The 18580-nt window shown below is 39.5% G+C and overlaps 1 protein-coding gene across 13 annotated transcripts in view; it reads right to left on the bottom strand.

Moving 5' to 3' along the window:
- LOC125454694 (girdin-like) overlaps positions 1 to 18580 on the bottom strand; it is a 322453-nt gene that overhangs the window by 192849 nt on the left and 111024 nt on the right. For all 13 annotated transcript variants that reach the window (XM_048535750.1, XM_048535754.1, XM_048535755.1 and 10 more), the window contains exons 9-13: positions 12958 to 13039; positions 12471 to 12629; positions 12235 to 12381; positions 9023 to 9167; positions 2784 to 2968 (exon numbers count right to left, since the gene is read on the bottom strand). In XM_048535750.1, the coding sequence (XP_048391707.1) occupies positions 2784 to 2968; positions 9023 to 9167; positions 12235 to 12381; positions 12471 to 12629; positions 12958 to 13039 (718 nt within the window). The remainder of the gene's footprint in view (positions 1 to 2783; positions 2969 to 9022; positions 9168 to 12234; positions 12382 to 12470; positions 12630 to 12957; positions 13040 to 18580) is intronic.

Raw genomic sequence — 18580 nt, 5'->3', positions numbered from 1 at the left:
CATATAATTATTTCTCCAGTCTCATTCTCTTACGGGCCCATGATCACTTTGGCCTCTTTCTTCCCTTTTATACATTTACAGAAGCTCTTGCTGTTTGTTTTAACGTAAATTTGTGATTAATCACCACAGTTTATTTTCTTCCTAGTTTTAGTATTCCCAAACCTCTGCCTTCCCACTCATCTTTGCCTCATGTCTTTTCTTTCAATTTGACATTGTCCTTAACTTCCTTGACTAACCATGGTTGGATTATTGTTTTCCTGGAGTCCTTCATTTTTACGGTGGTATGTCTTTGTTGTGAACTATGAGCTATTTGCTTAAACATCTGCCATTATTCCTTACCCATCTACTGTTAGATGTCTTTTGCAGGCACTACATCCTTCCTTCACTTCCACAACACCATTCTACACGGAAACTATGTTTTTGCTCAAATCAAAAACATATCCAACTGAAACAGTTTGACATTTTTAAAAAGGTCATCCAGCTGGCTGAGCAAATTACCAACCAGTGTTGAAACTGAGGCATTATTGCGTAGTTATTCTTTTCAATTTAACCCTAAATCTCAAGAACAAAAAGACAATATTTAACTCACTGTACCAGTCCAACCGTTGATGTTGAAGGTTCTATTATTTTAACAATGTTCTTGTGTTTGTTTCCTTTTTGATTTTATCAAAATTATTGTTCTGCAAAGATTTTCAATGTATGGTCATTTCTGCTTGTTGCTAGATCTTTGATATATATTAATTTTAAGTGTTGAGAGCTCTGATTGTCCTCAACAAAATAACATTAAAAAGGTTCAAATAAAGCAGCGTGAAGTTCAACTCAATAACTTCTTTCAGCACTGCAGACCCTTTAAATGTACTTTTCTCTGGTTCCGGATTTTTAAGCTATCCCATTCTAACACTGGAGCCCATGATTTAGCCATTTTGGGTCTAGAATTTCCTCCCTGAACTTTTCACCTTCCTTCACTAATCTTTTTAAACCCATGCTCGGTGGTGGTTTTGGAGAGGCATTTACTATCACTTTTACAATCTCTTGGACAATACAGCCAAGCCTTTATGAAGTGCTGTGCAAAATTGTTTTATGTTAAGGGATTGTTGGCACTGAATTCTTGAGGTGGATTTCAAAACATTTTGGAGAACCTCATTATAGAGCACGTAGAATTCTCTGCTCACCATTTATCCACTGAAGATTGATTTTTGGCAACCTACAGAATTTAAATTATAAAACTGTTCACCTAACATGAATAAATATAACTGAAGTTATGACTGTGCTAACGTGAACTATACAACTGCTGTTGTCATAGAAAGGAATATAACAAACTTTAAAAAGGAAGGGATGAGAAATTTCAAACTATAACCTAACTGAGGCTTCAGTTAGCAATTAATAACACCACATTTTGTTAAGCCAAGTGATATCACAATTCACAATTCTGCATATTTCAGAATATGATCTACTTTTGTGGGGGTTTGACCAAATAAATGCTGAGTTTGTTCCCTTGGAGGATAGATAAAGGCCAGAGGATATAATCACAGAATATGGGGTCGCCCATATAAGAAAGAAATTAGGAGGAATTCCTTCTCTGAGTTGTGAATGTGTGAAATTCAGAGTTAAGTATATTCAAGGCTGAGTCAGTCAGTCAATTTTTCTAAAAAATTCACTAAGGGAATCAAGTGTTATGGAGAAAAGACAAAAATAGAGTTGAGAATTATCAGATCAGCTATCATCTCATTAAATGGTGGAGTAGAGCCGGTTCTGCTCCGAATTATTATGGTTGTCTTATGATATTATCGCCACTAAATCACATTATATATGATTTAGCCACTGATGAATTGAGACAGAAATGATGTTGCAGAGGTGGAAAATAGGTGGGCCTAGTCATGGCATTAACAGAAGGTCAAAAGACTCATTTAAGGATCAAATACAACACCAAGGTTGCAAACTGATGGGCTTCATCTCAGACAATTGCCAGGGGGAATAGACTTGGAACAGAGATGGATAACAATGGCTTCAGTCATTGCTATATATAATTTAAGGAACATTCTGCTGTTTAAAGAAGTAGCCTGATAAATCAGATGCATGGAGATGGTTCCTTTTCTAAGAAAAGGACTTGTATCCACAAATAGCAAGCTCAACTCATGCCAGGCAGAATTTTTTTTTAAAACAAACTAATTTGTAGATAAAAGGGCATTGCTGACTGGGCTACTATTTACTGCAAAATCAGGCACATTGCTCTGGGTCTACAGTTGCATGTAGGCTGACCAGGTGAGAGTTGCCAATTTCCTTCCCTGAAGGACATTAAAGAACTCGATCAGTTTTTTTCTGAGTTGTCAATGATTTCATAGTCACTCGACTTGTAATTCCACATTTTTTATTGAATTCAAATCTGGATTCCAACTTGGGTCCCAGACATTATCTGGGTCACTGGATTTCCAGTCCAGTGATAATACCACTAGGCCACTGTTTTCCCCTTAAATGGAGTCTTGTATCATTTAGCCAACAGAATTTCCTTGGACTAGCCTGCCTTGCTGGTCTGGAGAAAAATGCCATGTTTCACTTTGTACACTCAATGCACACACCTGTCCCAAATTAGCTTCAGGAATTTACTTTCATTTTTGACTCTTCCAGGAGATAATATAAGAGCAATGGTTTGGTGTAAAAAGCAGATTAGACAAGCAAGCATGATGTGTTGATGAGTATCAGTTTAATGGGCTGGATGCAACTCTTACAGCCCTTTTTCTAAGTTCACTCCATACTTTGATAACACATTTAAGAGTTATTAACACCTTTTTTTTAAGTCTCTGGTTTTCCTTTTCTAGCTCCAGGATCTTAAAGTTACTGCCATCTGCGGAATCCATGACACTGCGAAGTTCATCTACAGTTTTGAGCAGTGATTGGTTTTCTTTCTCCATCTTAAGCAAACGACTTGAGGTCAATTCATTCACTTCCTGGCTCAGGGATTTGTGTGCCCCTGCAAGCATTTTAAGAACAAAATGAGACAGAATTATGTATTCTCATGTTAAATGAAGAATTGTCCATAGTTTTTACAGCCACAAAACAGTAATTCCAACATTAAATAATTTGATTAAATTAGATTAATTCGATTAATTAGACTAGTGTACCTGAATTGAAATTCATTTCTGTCAACTAAGTACTCTGGCCATTAATCATGAAACCTACATACATTCCAATTTAATTGTTTAGGTGTAGATCATATAAATAGTTTAAATATCAGGCAATAGTGTTGAAAGCTTTATTTGTTTAATGAGACATTTATTTTGGGGAAAGTAAAGCTCAAAGGTTGGAGACAGTGTACTGACATGGATAGAGAAGTGGCCAGCAGACAAGGAACAAAGTAGGGTCATATTCTGAGTGGCAGCCAGTTACCATTGGAGTATTACAGGGATTAATGCTGGGACCCCAGCTATTCACAATATATTTTAATTATACATTATTGATGAGGGAACTAAATGTAATATCTCCACATTTGCAGAACTGGACAAAACTGGATGGAAGGGTGAACTGAGAGGAAAATGTTGAGATGCTTCAGTGCAATTTGGACAAGTTGAACATGAGCAAATGCATAGCGAATGAGGTATAAGATAAATAAATGCAAGGTTATCCTCTTTGGTAACAAAAACAGGAAGAGGGACAATGATTATCTGAATGGGGATAGATTGAGAAAGTGGCGGTGTGGGGGGGAGCAACAATGAGATCTAGCTGTCATTGTACACCAGTCACTGAAAATAAGAATAAGAATACTTGTGCATCAGGCAATGAAGGCAGCAAGTGGAATGTTGGCCTTTAAATCGAGAGAGGATTTGGTACAGGAGCAGGGATGTCTTGCTGCCATTATCTCGGGTCTTGGTGAGATCACACCCAGAATACTGTGCGCTGATACGATTCCCTTCTCAGAGGAGGGAATCTTCGGCTTTGGAGGGAGTGTAATTAAGGTTTAGCAGACTGATTCCTGGGATAGCAGGACTGATGTATAATGAGGTACTGAATCAGTTATACTTGTGTGTTGCGTTTGGTGGTGGTGGTGGTGGTGGTGGTGGTGGGGGGGCGGGGGGGCGGGGGGGGGGGGGTGAAGAGAGAGAGAGAACAGAAGAGACTATATCTCAAATTTATAAAATTCCAACATGTCTAATATCCAGGAAGGAGGTCCCAATGATCAAGATTCCAGGACCAGGACCAGAGATTAAGGGTATGGCATTAGGCCATTTTAGGTCTGAGGAGAAGAAAAATTTCTTTTCCCAGACAGTGGTGGACCTGTGGAATTCGCTGTCACAGAAAGGGATTGAGGCCAAAGCACAATGTTTTCAAGGAGTTAGACAATAGTTCTTTAGAGCTAAAAGAGATCAAAAGGTATTGGGTGAAAGCAGGAACAGTGTACTGAGTAAGATAATCAGCCATGTCCATGCCAAATGGTGGAACAGGCTTGAAGGGTTAAACAGCCTACTATTATTCTATGTTTCAGCATTTATTTTTATTGATTGACAGCAAGCTTGCCTCCTCCAATTCGACTCTAAACCCAATCATTGGAACCTGTGTAAATGCCATCCAGAACAACTTTCATTTTCTCCTTCCTTGATCCTTTTCTGTAATTGGGTTGTTTAAATTGAGAACTGAACGTTCCAAGGGATCAGTGACAAGTGTATCAATCAATGGTGTCATGAGCTGCATTCCAATGGACTAGGCCATTGCAGTCCTTGTTTCCTTAAATTTAAGATTTAGGTGGCATTATTCAAAAAATATTGCAAAAACAGGAAACTAACCAAGTTAGGTAGCATCGAATGAAGAGAGAAACGCAATTAATATTTCAGATTGATTCAGTTTGAAGAAAATACTGAAGGGGTGGGGGGTGAGTACAAAAGCACTGAAGTGGAACATGCACAGCCAAGGGCTGCATCAACCACAAGGAAAGCAAGACATATTCATTGACAAAAACAGACGAAGGTCTCAGTCATAAGGAGACAGGGCAAGAAACAAATAGATGTCTGTAGAATGCATAGTAATGGCAGAATCTTCAAAAAAAAGCTGTGACCCAAAACGAAAATGGGGTCAAAGATCATGGTCTGACAAAATTGTTCAATTTAATGTTCAGTCCAAATGCCTGTGACATTCCAAATCAAAAGGAGGTGCTGTTCCTTTAGCTTAACAAGCAATAAAGTGTCATCTGCGTTCACACATTCACAAACACATTCCAAAGGTCTTAAAATATTGGAACTGCTCTCCTTTTCACAGAGAACTTTAACTATCAGAGAACGTAGGCTCTTATATTCCTTGGGCAAGTTTCATGATGCAGGCTGGGAAAGGAGAAAGTTAGCCTAATATCCTACTGCTCTTTGTGATATGGCTTGTGCTGATAAAGATGCAGCACATCACAGATTCACATACAGAACACTGCCTTGCTGTACTTCTGGAAGGCTTCCACACCACCGTGTATAATGGTCTACAATAATGCCCCACTTCTGTTTTGTACAACTGCTCAGGAATCCCATTACTGAAAAGCTGCACTGTTTCTGCCATTCTTCATGTAGAATCATTGTACACATCGCAAATGGATCCAGCAGTAGTAGATGCTACCATCACTATCACAGTCCTACATGAGCAATGCAGAAGGAGTCCAGAGTTATAAAGGCCTAGGCTCTGCCCAGCTCCAGAGAGAGAAGCCACAGGAGGTTTGGTCAGGATAGGGAGGAGGACAGGTGGGCTGGAATCTGCTATCCTCACCGTCATTTCCTCCAACGACAAAAGTAAACTGCAAGTGCAGACTGAGGGTGTCCCTGATGACACCAATATGGAACCATGCCACTTGCTGGAGCAAGACTTGTGCTCTGAAGGAGGTTATCCCATACCGGTGCTTATAAAATCTAACAGCAGTACTTTTTGTTAATGCTGGCTAGTTCCATGGATCCTCTGGAGGCCTGTACGGAACCTCCCAACTTTAAACCCACAGATGGATTAGGATGTTACAAATGCACTTGTGCGAGCTCACACCTTTTCAACTCAGTTACTCATGACAAGGTCAATGCTAAAACCCACACAGTTAGTTTTTCCAAAGTCACTGCTTTCCCCCAGAAGAGGACCCCATGATGTTGGTCATTAATAACATTGTGCAAATGCACAGACTCAGTCACTGGAGCAGCAGGCAGGTTTGTTGGGAATCACTAGATAGACTGGATTCAAGGTTGCAGGAGTCAACTAAAAAGTTATCCCCCACTGTGCGAGCTCTGACATGCATGCATTTAGGCATAGACAGGATGGCAGCTGCCATGTAGACCCAGATCCAGCAGAATGCTTGCTGAAAATGCTTACAGACTTGTGCTCCAGCTACCGGTACACAACTTCAAAATGGTAGGGCAACAGGGGTACGCTGAACATTGACCTCACTCTCATTGCCCTTCCAGTGAAAAGGTCAAGGTGGTGGTAGGTACTCATACAGAAGAGGACTCACAGACAGGGCCCTAAAAGGATTCAACCTGGGCCACTGCAGATGTGCCAGTATCCTCCAACTCCATTCTGCCAGCAAACCCCAATCCTGTGAAAGGGAGCCTGCATGTGGACAGGACACCCTCAGCACTTGTAGGCTTCTAGCCAAAAACATCCCCAGGAAAGTCCACTCAAGTTTTCCAAGCCACCAGGCTCCACTACAAAGAAGGCTCCTTCCATGTAGCTATAGCATGATAAAGGGAAAAGAAAGGGACTCAGCAGATGCTTAGTTTCTGGCAGTCCTCGGAGAGCTAGTGACTTGAGGCATTTCTCTTTACTGGCATGCATCTGCAACTGGTCAATGTGTTCAACAGAATGTGGTCCAGCATTTAATCTAGAAAACCCTAGGGTGAAAGTTTGAGCTGGCAGAGGATGCAGGCAAAGGCCTTGCTAGTGCATCCTCAGATCTGTGGTTTTTTCCTCAGAAGCAGAGGAGGATCTGATGGGTAGAGGAGCTGGTTCTTCTGGATTAGAAGCTGTATGAGTGCAGCTGATCCCTGCATAAAAAAGGCGCCATTTATTGTCTGTGGTAGAGATGGAAGTTTGAGCATCTTAAGATTATGTTCACAGTGGTGGTAATAAGTGAACAGCATGCACAAAGCAATAAAGCTTGTTTAGTTGCTTGGATATGGACATCACAACATTTCCCACTTGAGCAATCACAATTCATTCCAGCTACTTTGAAGAAACTCATCATAGAGGCTGAACAAATGATCATCTCATAACCACTCTGTTGCCCACATCTGTCTTCCTGGTCCTGTTGTACACCAGTTTGACCTGCAATGAGTCAAAAGAAGAGCTTCTATGGGATGAAAGTGGCTAGAAGAGCTATCAGTGGTGGTGCTGGAGCAGGGGAGGTGAATAGGAAGCCTATCTTCAGAGGATAGGGTAACAAGGCCTATGAGTTGGTGATGCTATGTGTAAAAGTTAGAGTTGTAACCTATTAGCCATATGGGAACATCTGTGCAGTGGCATGGTTAGAATGATTGTGAGCTAGCAGAGAGAAGATTGCGGCTGTAAATTGGGAGAGGGGACTGTGTAGCAGGGCCTGGGTGTCCTTGTGCACCAGTCGCTAAAAGTAAGCATGCAGGTGCAGCAGACAGTAAAGAAGGCAAATGGTGTATTGGCTGTCATAGAGAGGTTGAGTATAGGAGCAAGAATGTGTTGCTGCATTTGTACAGGGCCTTGGTGAGACTACACCTGAAATATTATGTGCAATTTTTGTCTCCTTTTCTGGAGGAAGGATGCTCTTGCTCTTAAGGGAGTTCAGCGAAGGTTTACCAGACTGGTTCCGGGAATGGCAGGTTTGATGTATGGAGGAAAGATTGATTTAGGTTAGGGTTGTTTTTGCTGGAGGTCAGACAAATGAGGGGAGATCTCAGAGACTTTAAAATTCTAACAGGACTCGACAGGCTAGATGTAGGGAGGATGTTCGCTATGTGAGTATGTCTAGAACGAGGGGGAACAGTATGAGGATTTGGGATAGACCATTTTGGATAGAGATGAGATATTTCTTCACCCAAAGAGTGGTGAACCTATCGAATTCATTACCACAGGAAGTGGGTGATGCCAAAAATGCCAATGTATTCGACAGGCGACGAGAATATCACTTGGGCCGAATGGGATCAAAGTTTATGGAGGGAAAGCAGGATTAGGCTATGGAGTTAGATGATCAGTCACAATCATGGAGAATGTTGCAGCAGGCTTGATGGTCTAAATGGCCTCCTCTTGCTCCTATCTTCTATATTTCCATGCAGCACTTACCTTTGCAAAGCACAAAACATCATTATTGTTTTTGTGATACTGATGGGTGTTTTTTGCCCTGGAAACTCTACTGACAACTGGATGCATAGAGTGGTGTGGCCTCTTTTGGCAGTCTTTGCCCTTTGAAGGAAGTAGCATGCCTCTTTGGTTAACCACCAGGAGCTGCTATCAGAGAAACCAGGTACCAGCTTCCCTTTCTACACCATGCTTCGCGATGACTGTCAAGCACCACAACCTAAACAGCAGTTTCTGACTTAGTGTTTGAAATGGTGTGAAGCTGGTGTCTTAAAATGGCAGCTAGGGGCTGAATATTGGAAGGTCCCCGTAGTGGTAAGCACCCCCACTTCTGCTGCCACACCTCTTGAAGGAGGAGGATATCTCACAGCCCAGATCAGAATTAGTGAAGTGAGCAGCAGATGACTGAGAGAGAAAAGAGTCAACATAGATGACTGCCAGTAACCTTCCATGAAACTCCAAGAAAAACACTCTGCCAAAAGAAGAAAATTCAACTATTAACTCTTCTCTTCAGAAATTCTGCAACACCCGCTGAATACTTCTGGCGTTTAAGGTTTTAATAGAATGAGCATAAATTCTAATAAGCATTTTTAGCAAACTAACATCAATGGAAGAATACAGAACTAAAGTATCTGAAATGATCCAACACTTACTTTTCTGGAATGGCTCTAGTGAAGTGAACAGACAAATATTACCCAGAAAAAGTAGTAATGAATGTAACAAGTTTAACATAAAAAAAAACTTTGCTTACCCTCAGATACTTCAGTGGTCTTGGATAACTGTTCTAGTTCCCAACCCAAGTGTAATGATTCATCCATGCTCTGTTTCTGAGCCATTTCAAGACTGAGGTTTTCTTCCATTAACTCTTCAATACGCTTTCTATCTGTGTCATGTACCTTAATCGAAAAGCAGAACTCAAACAAATCCAAATAGCACTTTGTAGTCAAGCAACAGATTATGAAATGAATGAGGATATTAAGGTTGTTGGTACAAAGATCTATTGTATTTACAATTTATGAAATATCTATAATTGATTAAATATGAACAAGACAGGAAGTACGTAGTGTATGTCATACAGAATTTATTTAATTTTTGAGTGGATGAAGTAAAAATGCCAAAGTGACTAAGATATTATTCTATTAGCAAATAATTCATTTTTATGGCCTCAGATTTACAGATCACACCTCTCTAGTTCAAACAGGCTCAATCTGCATACAGGAATTGTCCTTTCCTTGACATTTGTACAATGCTACTTTTCATTACATCCGTCATGCCAGAGTGTTAGTTTTATTTACAAGCATGATTTTCTGAAGAAGGGTCTAGGCCCGAAACGTCAGCTTTTCTGCTCCTAAGATGCTGCTTGGCCTGCTGTGTTCATCCAGCTCTGTTCATCCAGCTCTATGCTTTGTTAACCCAGGCTGTGAACAGGTTTCAGTCTGGAGTGCACTGCACCCACACTGCAGCAAAATGCAGGACAATGTAAAGCAACCGTCCTAAGTCCAGGAAATGTCCACACATCAAGTTTTTAAAATTACACCAGTGTATGGGACTGTTTGTAAGCACGAGTGTCTCTAAGTTGAACATTTGTAAGTCAGGATCCCCTGTAACACTAACTGTAAGGTCATTAGACAAATAGGATAACAATAACTAACACGAAGAAGAAATAGGCCATAGGGTCAACCATTAAGTGCATACCTGATCTGATTGTGGCCTTAATTCTACATTTTGCAATTCCTCATAACCCTTGATTCTCCTTTTCCCCTCTCCTACATTTCCATAATGAAATATTGAGAGGGGAAGGCCAAGATCCTAGCAGTGGGCAGAGGGTAAAAGGAGATAAACAGCCTAAAAGGAACCTGGCAACAAAAAAGTGGACTACAAGGCTCTGGCAGTAGAAAAACATATTCATAATGTCCAAAGATTCATTAAAACTAAAAATAAAGCATGTTTAAGATTAAATTTCTAAAACTGCATGAAATGAAATAATATTTGATAGATAAAATATAAAATAAAACTCTCCCCCAGGGAATGCTACGGCTCAAATAATTAAGTAATAAATGTGAAATTAATATTGGTGAAACGTGCTTGCTGTGCCACCTAGAGAAAGACCTGTGATAGTGGATTGTGCGAAGTAGCAGGGTTACCTAAAAGGGAGCATTTGTTAACACCCACAACTGGGTAACTACGCATAGGCACTGATTTGGAAACAAGTATATGATTCCAAACGCAATACGCGTGTACTTTTGAAATGGTGTTTAGAGCTGGAGACTGAGGAAGATGATGGGGAATCATCCAGAGTGGGATGGGGGCTGGCCTAGGAACCAGAAGCACTACAGGCACTTCCCCCTCACCCTTGGCTTTCCTATCACCACCTTCCAGCTGTATCTTCAGCCTCCCCACTGCTTCCCACCCCGGTCTCTATCCAACTCCAAGGTTCAGGGCTGCAACACCCCCAAAACTGTTTGCGCATGCATGATTTTAAAACAGCACATAGCACACATACACTGGTGTCAGCAATCACAGCCCAGAACTGGAAGGCCTGAAAGACAAATATAATGGCATCGGAGTTGGAAAGATTTTTCACTGAGAGGAAAGTTAAAGATATTGAGGGACAGACAAGGAAATGGAATGAAAGCCACATTCAGTGAAGATCTCATTAAATGGCAGATTAGGTTAATTTGTTCTAATGGCCTACTACTGCTTCCTATTTATGTCTCATAAGCGGTCAATCAAAAATCAGCACTCCATGCTTTCTGCTTTTGGACTTTGTCCACTAAGTTCTGCAATTCTCAGTCTACTCCCTTTATATTCTGACCATCACTACAACTTCAACCTTCTCAGCGCAATTGAGGCTTTGTGCCTACCATTTAACACTTTATAACCTCAATATAACCCCAAATCATGTATAATCCAATGAAGTTCTTATGAAATGTAGTCAGTGATATAATGCAAGAAACGTTGGAGAAAGGAAAAACTACTTGGTTTGATGCAAGGTCATCAGAACATTACCCCTGACACTGTTTTGTCAGAATGCCTTACATACTAGTCACATTCTGACCGTGCTGTCTTTACAGAAAACTAAGCCCTTCGGAAAACCATAGTAACATCCAAATCCTCTCTCACCTCTGCTAGTATAGATGAGAGAAGAATCAGTTTTTTAAAAAAATTATATTTGGAAGTGAACATCCCATTCACACTGGCTATTTTATTGTATTCTATGTCAGACCAATACCTCCATTCTGAAGATGGATCATTAGACTGACATGTTAATTGATTTCTCATCATAACTGCTGTCAGATCTGCTGAGATTTAAGCAATTTCTATTTTTGTTTCAGAGTTCCAGCATCTGCAATTCTTTCGGTTTTTTGGTCTCACTTGCCAGTTTTCCTGCTTTTTCTTTCTACTGGGTTATCCTGCACAATGGCAAGCACATATAACGTACTTGGCATTTGATCACTTCTCCACTTTTCCATTTAAAAAAAAAACTCTCACTTCACAATATTGAAACTTATTTGCCCTTTATCCACTGACAACTTTGCAAGCCTCTTCCTGTATTTTGGCATAATCCTGCAGATAAGAACCACACCCCAACTTAGTATCAGCTGCAAACTTCAAGATTACCTCTGTTCTGGACTTTATAAAATGGAAAGCATTTATTTTGTGATGTTGTGTCAGCCATAGAAGATTTTAATATCTGTAGTTTTGTGTTTTGTAGCTATCTTTCAATCTATTATTATCTTGTCCTTACTTCAAGGTCATGTGACCTTCTGCCACAAGATGATAATTTACTCTGCACACTGAAAATCCAGTAATTCTTTCTCAGTGAAATCTAGTAATCCTTTATATTTAAAATGCTTGAGTATAGTATTTGATTATTCATAAGAGTACTTCAATCTCATTTTTCCAACAGGTTTAACATCTATTTTTAACAGAAACAATCCTGCAAGAGGAAATTACACCTACCATCTCCATATCATGTAATTTAGCCATCAACTGTAGATTCTCTTTCTCGAATTCATGCAATTTGTCACAACGTGCTCGGGCTCCCTCAAGTTGGTCTTCCAACATTATTTTTGTCTCTAACAAGATTTTGTTATCTTCTTTTAACTCCTGAAAATTTTAAATACTAAAAATATTAACATGTTCTACTGCAGATAGTAGTATTAACTAACTGGTATTAATTCTATATTGCAACATACCTCTGTTCTTGCTCTGTAAAATTCCACGTCATGTAGCCGATCTTTATACCGTATAACTTCACTTTCAAGCTTTTCAACTTTAATTGCTTTTTCACGTAACGAATCAAGCTCATCACGATATGCCCTAGCAGAACGAGCATCTGACAGAAGTTGCAGGTTCTGGCAAATAGATTGTTATATTTCAAAACACAGACGTGAAAACATGTTTGTGCAATTCTGAGAAAAATTTTGTAAAATTAAGATTAAACTGGCTAAATTTAACAATGATCTATAGCCAGAATGTTTCAATTTCATGTTTTACCTAGTATACCAATAAATCCTATGAGAAGATTGCGAAAACTTTAATTTTTGTTAAATAATGCTACACAGTGGAAGTACAAGTAGTTTGGAACAATACCTGTTCCAAGAATACAATGCTTATACAATTAAGGTTTATTTACAGTGGAAAACAATTAATCTGGGGATTAAATCTGTACCACATGCGCACCTCTTGTTGAAGTCTTTTTAGTTCAACTTCCATCTGTTCCACCTCCTGTTTAAAATCCAACAATTGCTCAGTTTTCTCCTCCCTTAAAATAAAAGAAGAACTTAAAACAAAATGCAGAATTCATTAATTGTAACTGGTCACAAGTCAGACTACAGTGCTGTACACATCCAACTAATCTGTAAAAATTTTGTACATGTACGACATATGAATAAAAATGCTGAACATGTGTACTGGATGCTTTAGCTTTCATAACTGAACTGTGATTCAGAAACATGTTGCGTACTGTGGATTATGAACTCCTTGCAAGTTTTTTAAGCCACGCCTTTCTGCTCACACTTTTTGTGTTCAAATTGCTTCATGAATACAATCCTTTTGATTTTGTAGTCTGAGTTCAGCAATAAACAGTTTCATCAAGACATTTTGGTAATAGGAGCAGCTTTTATACCACAATATACTGCACTGTAATTTAGAAAAGATTGTAACCAAAACAGATGAAATAACCTTTGTCATTAACAATATAATAACGTTCAACTTTTTTTTGCCTACAAGATCACATATTTGGCTGTTCAGTGAAAAGCTTAAAATATTTTTGTATGAAAATGGCCAGTCACTACAAAGGATGCCTTCAGTTGCCAACATTGAGATAAATTAAAATTTCAGGTTATCCAATGTTGGGCAGGCAAATGGTTAGAGAAGCAACTGCCTCAGTGCTGATGAAGGAAGCAGAGATACAGTTAATTGTCAGTTGTTACATGCATCTGGATGAAACTATCCCAGGGTAACTTCATTAAAAGAAGAACAAACCAAGAATGGATCTCTAGGGTGTAAAACACGAAAAAGCAAAAGCCATTTGAGATCAAGCAACACATGAACTAGGCAATTAAGTATTAGGCAGCATTGTTAAAGTTGATCACGGAAGAAGACATCCACTACAGATTGAAATGGTACAGCCCAGTCACTAGTAGTAGCAAAGTCAGCATTTATTGTAAATTCCTTTGCCTTGAAGGTAATAGTGAGCAGCATTCTTAAACTTACAACAGCCTGTTAAAAGGTGCTTTCACAGTGCTTTCAGAGTGAGTTTCAGGGTTTTGAGCTAGTGATTATGAAGAAACAGCAATATTTTCAGTTGAGGATGAATGGTGACTTGGAGAGGAACTTTGCAGGTACTGGTACCTCCAAGATCCTGCTTTCCTTTGTTCTTATAGCAGGTAGAGGTCATGGGTTTGGAATATGCTACCGAACTGTAATGTGGCAATTTGCCACAACGCATCTTATAAATGTTACACACTGCTGTCTCTGTGCACTAAACGATCAGTCATTGAGGTGGTGGTGCACGGTGAACTGATCAAGCAAATTACTTTATCCTGACTTGTCACGCCTTGAGTGGGGTTTGGAGCTGTACTTATCCAGGGAATTAGTGATTTTTCCCTCACTCATTTGATTTATTTCTTGTACACTGTGGAAAGGCATTGGTGGACGTAGATGATGAGGCTCACCACAGAATGCTGAACTTCTGATCTGTTTCGACATCACAATGTGTGGTTGGATCCAGTTAAGTTTGTATTCAATGATGATCCTCTGTGTTGATTATGGGGCATTTAGTGATGGAAACACCACTGAATGTTAAAGAAAGATGGTTAGACATTATCTTCCTGGCAATGACCATAACCTGGCAACTGTGTAATATCAAAATTACTTGTTGCTCATCAAACCAAGCTTGCATGTTGCCCATGACTTGCTGTAACTGGGCACAGATTACAATATTGGGAATGTTGGACAAGTGTGCTAATGACTGCATACTTAAGATCTGCGAACAGCTGGAACAGCTAGGCCTTGGACCCTGCCTTGAAGAAGCCTTGAGTCTGATATTGTTGCTCTTCAACATCCAAAACCACCACTACTTTTCTTAGGTTTAACTGCAGCCATTTCAGGAGTTATCCACAGATTCCCAGGACTTCAATTTTATGAAAGCTTTGGCACGTCTTGATCAGCCAAATTCTGCGCTAACATCAGTGGCAGTCACGCTTAAAAACCGAAATTGCTGGACTCAAAACTTGAACTCTGCTTTGTCTCCACAGATGCTGCTAGACGTGCTATGTTTTTCCAACAATTTCTGTTCTTGTTTCTGATTTCCACTATCTGCAGTTCTTTTGTTTTTATTTGTTTAGCGTTTAACTCTCATCTTAATCTTTGAATTCAGCTCTCTCACACGAAGGCTGTACGTAATGTGGTCTGGAGCTAACTGGGCCTGGTGAAACCCAAACATTGGAGAGTAGGTTATGGACAAGAAAACTTCATCACTTAGCAGATTTCTATCCTCAAGGCTAACATCAAAACACATTCCTTTATGCACAAAAGCGCAGCTACAGTTCTAAACCTAGCTAACAAAAAATAAATCATTGATAAATACAATCCAAGGAAGAAATGCATGAAGTGGCGAAACAGGAAAGTCCGAGGATTTTGAACCATCTTAAAATTCTGCAAAGGAGAACCAAAACAAGCTAATGTGAAAGGCAAGAATGGGCTGTAAATGTTACTAGTCCGTAAAACAGAAAAGATTAGCAAAAACATATGAAAGTTCATTACAAGGGCAAGCAAGAGAATTTTTAACAGTGGAAAAAAAAGGAAATGGCAGTGAAACTATGCAAATATTGCATGTCCACCTTAATGAGTGAGAATCCTAAAAAAAATCCCAAAAATAATGGAGAATCTAGAGATTAAATGTACTTGAAGAACTAGATAACATAAGTAAATAAGCATACTCGAGAAATTAATGGGAGTTAAAATATAAAAGACCTGGGAACTACTTAGCTACATTCCAGAGTGCTGAAAAAAGGTGATTGTAGAACTGGTGATTATGTTGTAAAATTCTACAGACTTTTGACTAGGCCCTGCAGAAAGGTGGTAAATAGAACATCACTACAAATACAACCTCATATCAACAATTGGGAAGATGCTATAATCTATAATATAGGATGTGATCATAGAACATTTGGAAAATAACAATGGGATTTGCAGGGTCACTGTGGACCTCTGAACAAGAGATCATGTTTAATAAATCTTTTGGAGTTCTTGAAGATGTAACCAGCAGAACAACTAAAGATGAATTAATGGTTGTGGCTGATTTAGTTTGTCAAGAAACGTTTGATAGGGTTCCACACAAAAGATTAGTAAACAAAAACTACAGCACATTATATTGGGGAGAATAGATTAAATGGACAAAAAAACAGCAAATAGGTATTGTGTTTTGTCTCACAGCAGATTTGGAATATACCTTTAAGGGACATCATGATGTCATCACCATATCATCGTAAGTGACCTAATGAAATAAAGATTTCTGGCTCCCATCTTACAGGCTCTGTCCTCTTTCACACTGATGTACTGCAGGAAGTATACTACAGTACACATGAAATGCTTAGCTTGAGGCCAGGTACACAAGAGCCCATGATTCTAAATGATACCAAGCACTGTAGCTAAAGTTCGCCGAATTCCTCAGCACTACGTAATGGACGTCCCAGTCGTATAATAAAGGTTGCTAACATAAGCATCACATCATGATAAAAGAAGATCATCAGCTTTCACACTTCATGTCACAATGAGTCAGCACTAGTAACGACTTATAAAAGAATCCTCATTGATGATTACAGCATTCTGAATCATAAAGCATTCAGATGACCAAATTCTCTACCACTATCAGGCATAAATGTTTCAGCCAGCTTGCTAACTCAAAGTTAAAATGCAGCAGTTAAAAGAAAACAAAAATCAGCAGTTAAAAAACTTCAAACTGACGAAAAATGAACAGCAGAGCTTACAGGATGCTGTGAGTTTAACGACAGAGCCCTCCTGTTTAATAAAGGCAACTTTTTAAAACTCCAGAAAGTGATGTTCTAACCCTAGTGAAGCTTACATCTATGCAGCAGTCAGTTGCTTCTGCATTTTTTTCCCCTTTTTAACATCATGCCACTGCTCGTAGGCATATCATTATTTGGTGTGAAATCCCTCCAGTGGCTGAAACCTGTTATTACAGAAACTTTGTCTCAAAGGCACAGAACAATACTCAACAAAAAAGAGGCCGTAAATATGAAATAAAACAGAAGCAAATGACGGAAAAATAAAAAAGGACATAACAACAAACTAAGTAAAAGCAAGGAATAAATAAATCCTTAGAGTACAACAGCATTTTGATCAGTGGGCCAAGGAGTGGCTGGGGGAATTTAATTTAAATAAATGTGAGGTGCTGCATTTTGGTCAGGCAAAAATCAGGGGAGGATTTACCATTAAGTATACAAGGTCTTCAAGAATGTTGCGGAAAAGGGTCTTCAAGTTCAGATTCACAGTCCCTTGATAGTGGAGTCCCAGGTAGATACTAGTGAAGGCAGCATTTGGTATGCTTGCCTTTACTGATCAGTTCATCGAAAGTAGGGGTTGGGAGATCACGTTGGGGCCGTATAGGATATCGGTTAGAACAATTTTGGGATACTGTGTGCGATTCCAGTCTCCCTGCAATAGGGAAGATTTTATGAAACTTGGAAGGGTTCAGACAAGATTTAAGGATGTTGCCAGGATTGGAGGGTTTGACCTATAGGGAGAGGCTGAACAGCCTGAGGAAACTTTCCCTGTAGCGTCAGAGGCTGAGGGGTGACCTTTGTAGAGGTTTATAAAATTGAGGAGCATGGATTGGGTGAACAGTTCAAGGTCTTTTCCCCAGGGGGGTGGGGGGGGAGAGAAAGAGTGTCCAAAACTTAGAGGGTATAGGTTTAAGGTGAGAGGGAAAAGATTTAAAAGGGGTAACATTTCCATGCAGAGGGTGGAGTGTGTATGGGATGAGCTGCCAGAGGAAGTGGCGTTGGCTGGTACAATTACAACATTTAAGAGATCCGGGTGGGTATATGAATAGGAGGGATATGACCAAACGCTGGCAAATGGGATTAGATTTACTTAGGATATCTGCTCAGCATGGACGAGTTGGACCAAAAAGGGTCCTTTTCCATGCTGTATGGTTCTATGATTCCGTGACTGTAAATATGTGCTCCACTTCAATAGAACAAAAAACCACTGACCTTCAACAAGAAATGGATATAAAAAAAAACTTTGATCATGGATTGGACAATGACTGACATCTGCATTGAACTCCAGCTTTTTAAACAAAACTGCAGCTTTACTTAACAGATGAAGCCACAAATGATAGAGAAGATCTCTGAAAATTGAACCTGGTTATTGACAAGGTGAAACTTCACCGAATAAATACTTCTGATCTATCTGAAAATGTCAAAAAAAATCCAAAAAAGGTACAGACAATACTCTTACTACAAATCAACCAAGTGCACCAAACTAGCGCAATCTGACTCTCGAGGTTTGCCCACCTACAAAAAAGTTCTGGTGTTTCTTCGAATCTGCAAATCACATGGTACCAAAAGGACACTGAGCATTCACACACAGTGTCCAGGTTCAAAAGCAAAAAACTCATTACATGCCTAGATGACCATATAACATCGACAGTCATCCAAATATATCCAAACATATATCAACAAAATGAACAGCCAACAAACCAAAAACCAACTTTTCATACTGTTAACCTCAGCTACCAAAATGACAGTAAAGGATTGTAAAAAGCTTTTACTAC

Source organism: Stegostoma tigrinum, chromosome 9, assembly GCF_030684315.1.
Source record: "Stegostoma tigrinum isolate sSteTig4 chromosome 9, sSteTig4.hap1, whole genome shotgun sequence".
In the NCBI taxonomy this organism is placed as follows: Eukaryota; Metazoa; Chordata; class Chondrichthyes; order Orectolobiformes; family Stegostomatidae; genus Stegostoma; species Stegostoma tigrinum.
The sequence above is the reverse complement of the archived record's forward strand: the minus strand, read 5'-3'. Positions and strand labels throughout refer to the sequence as shown.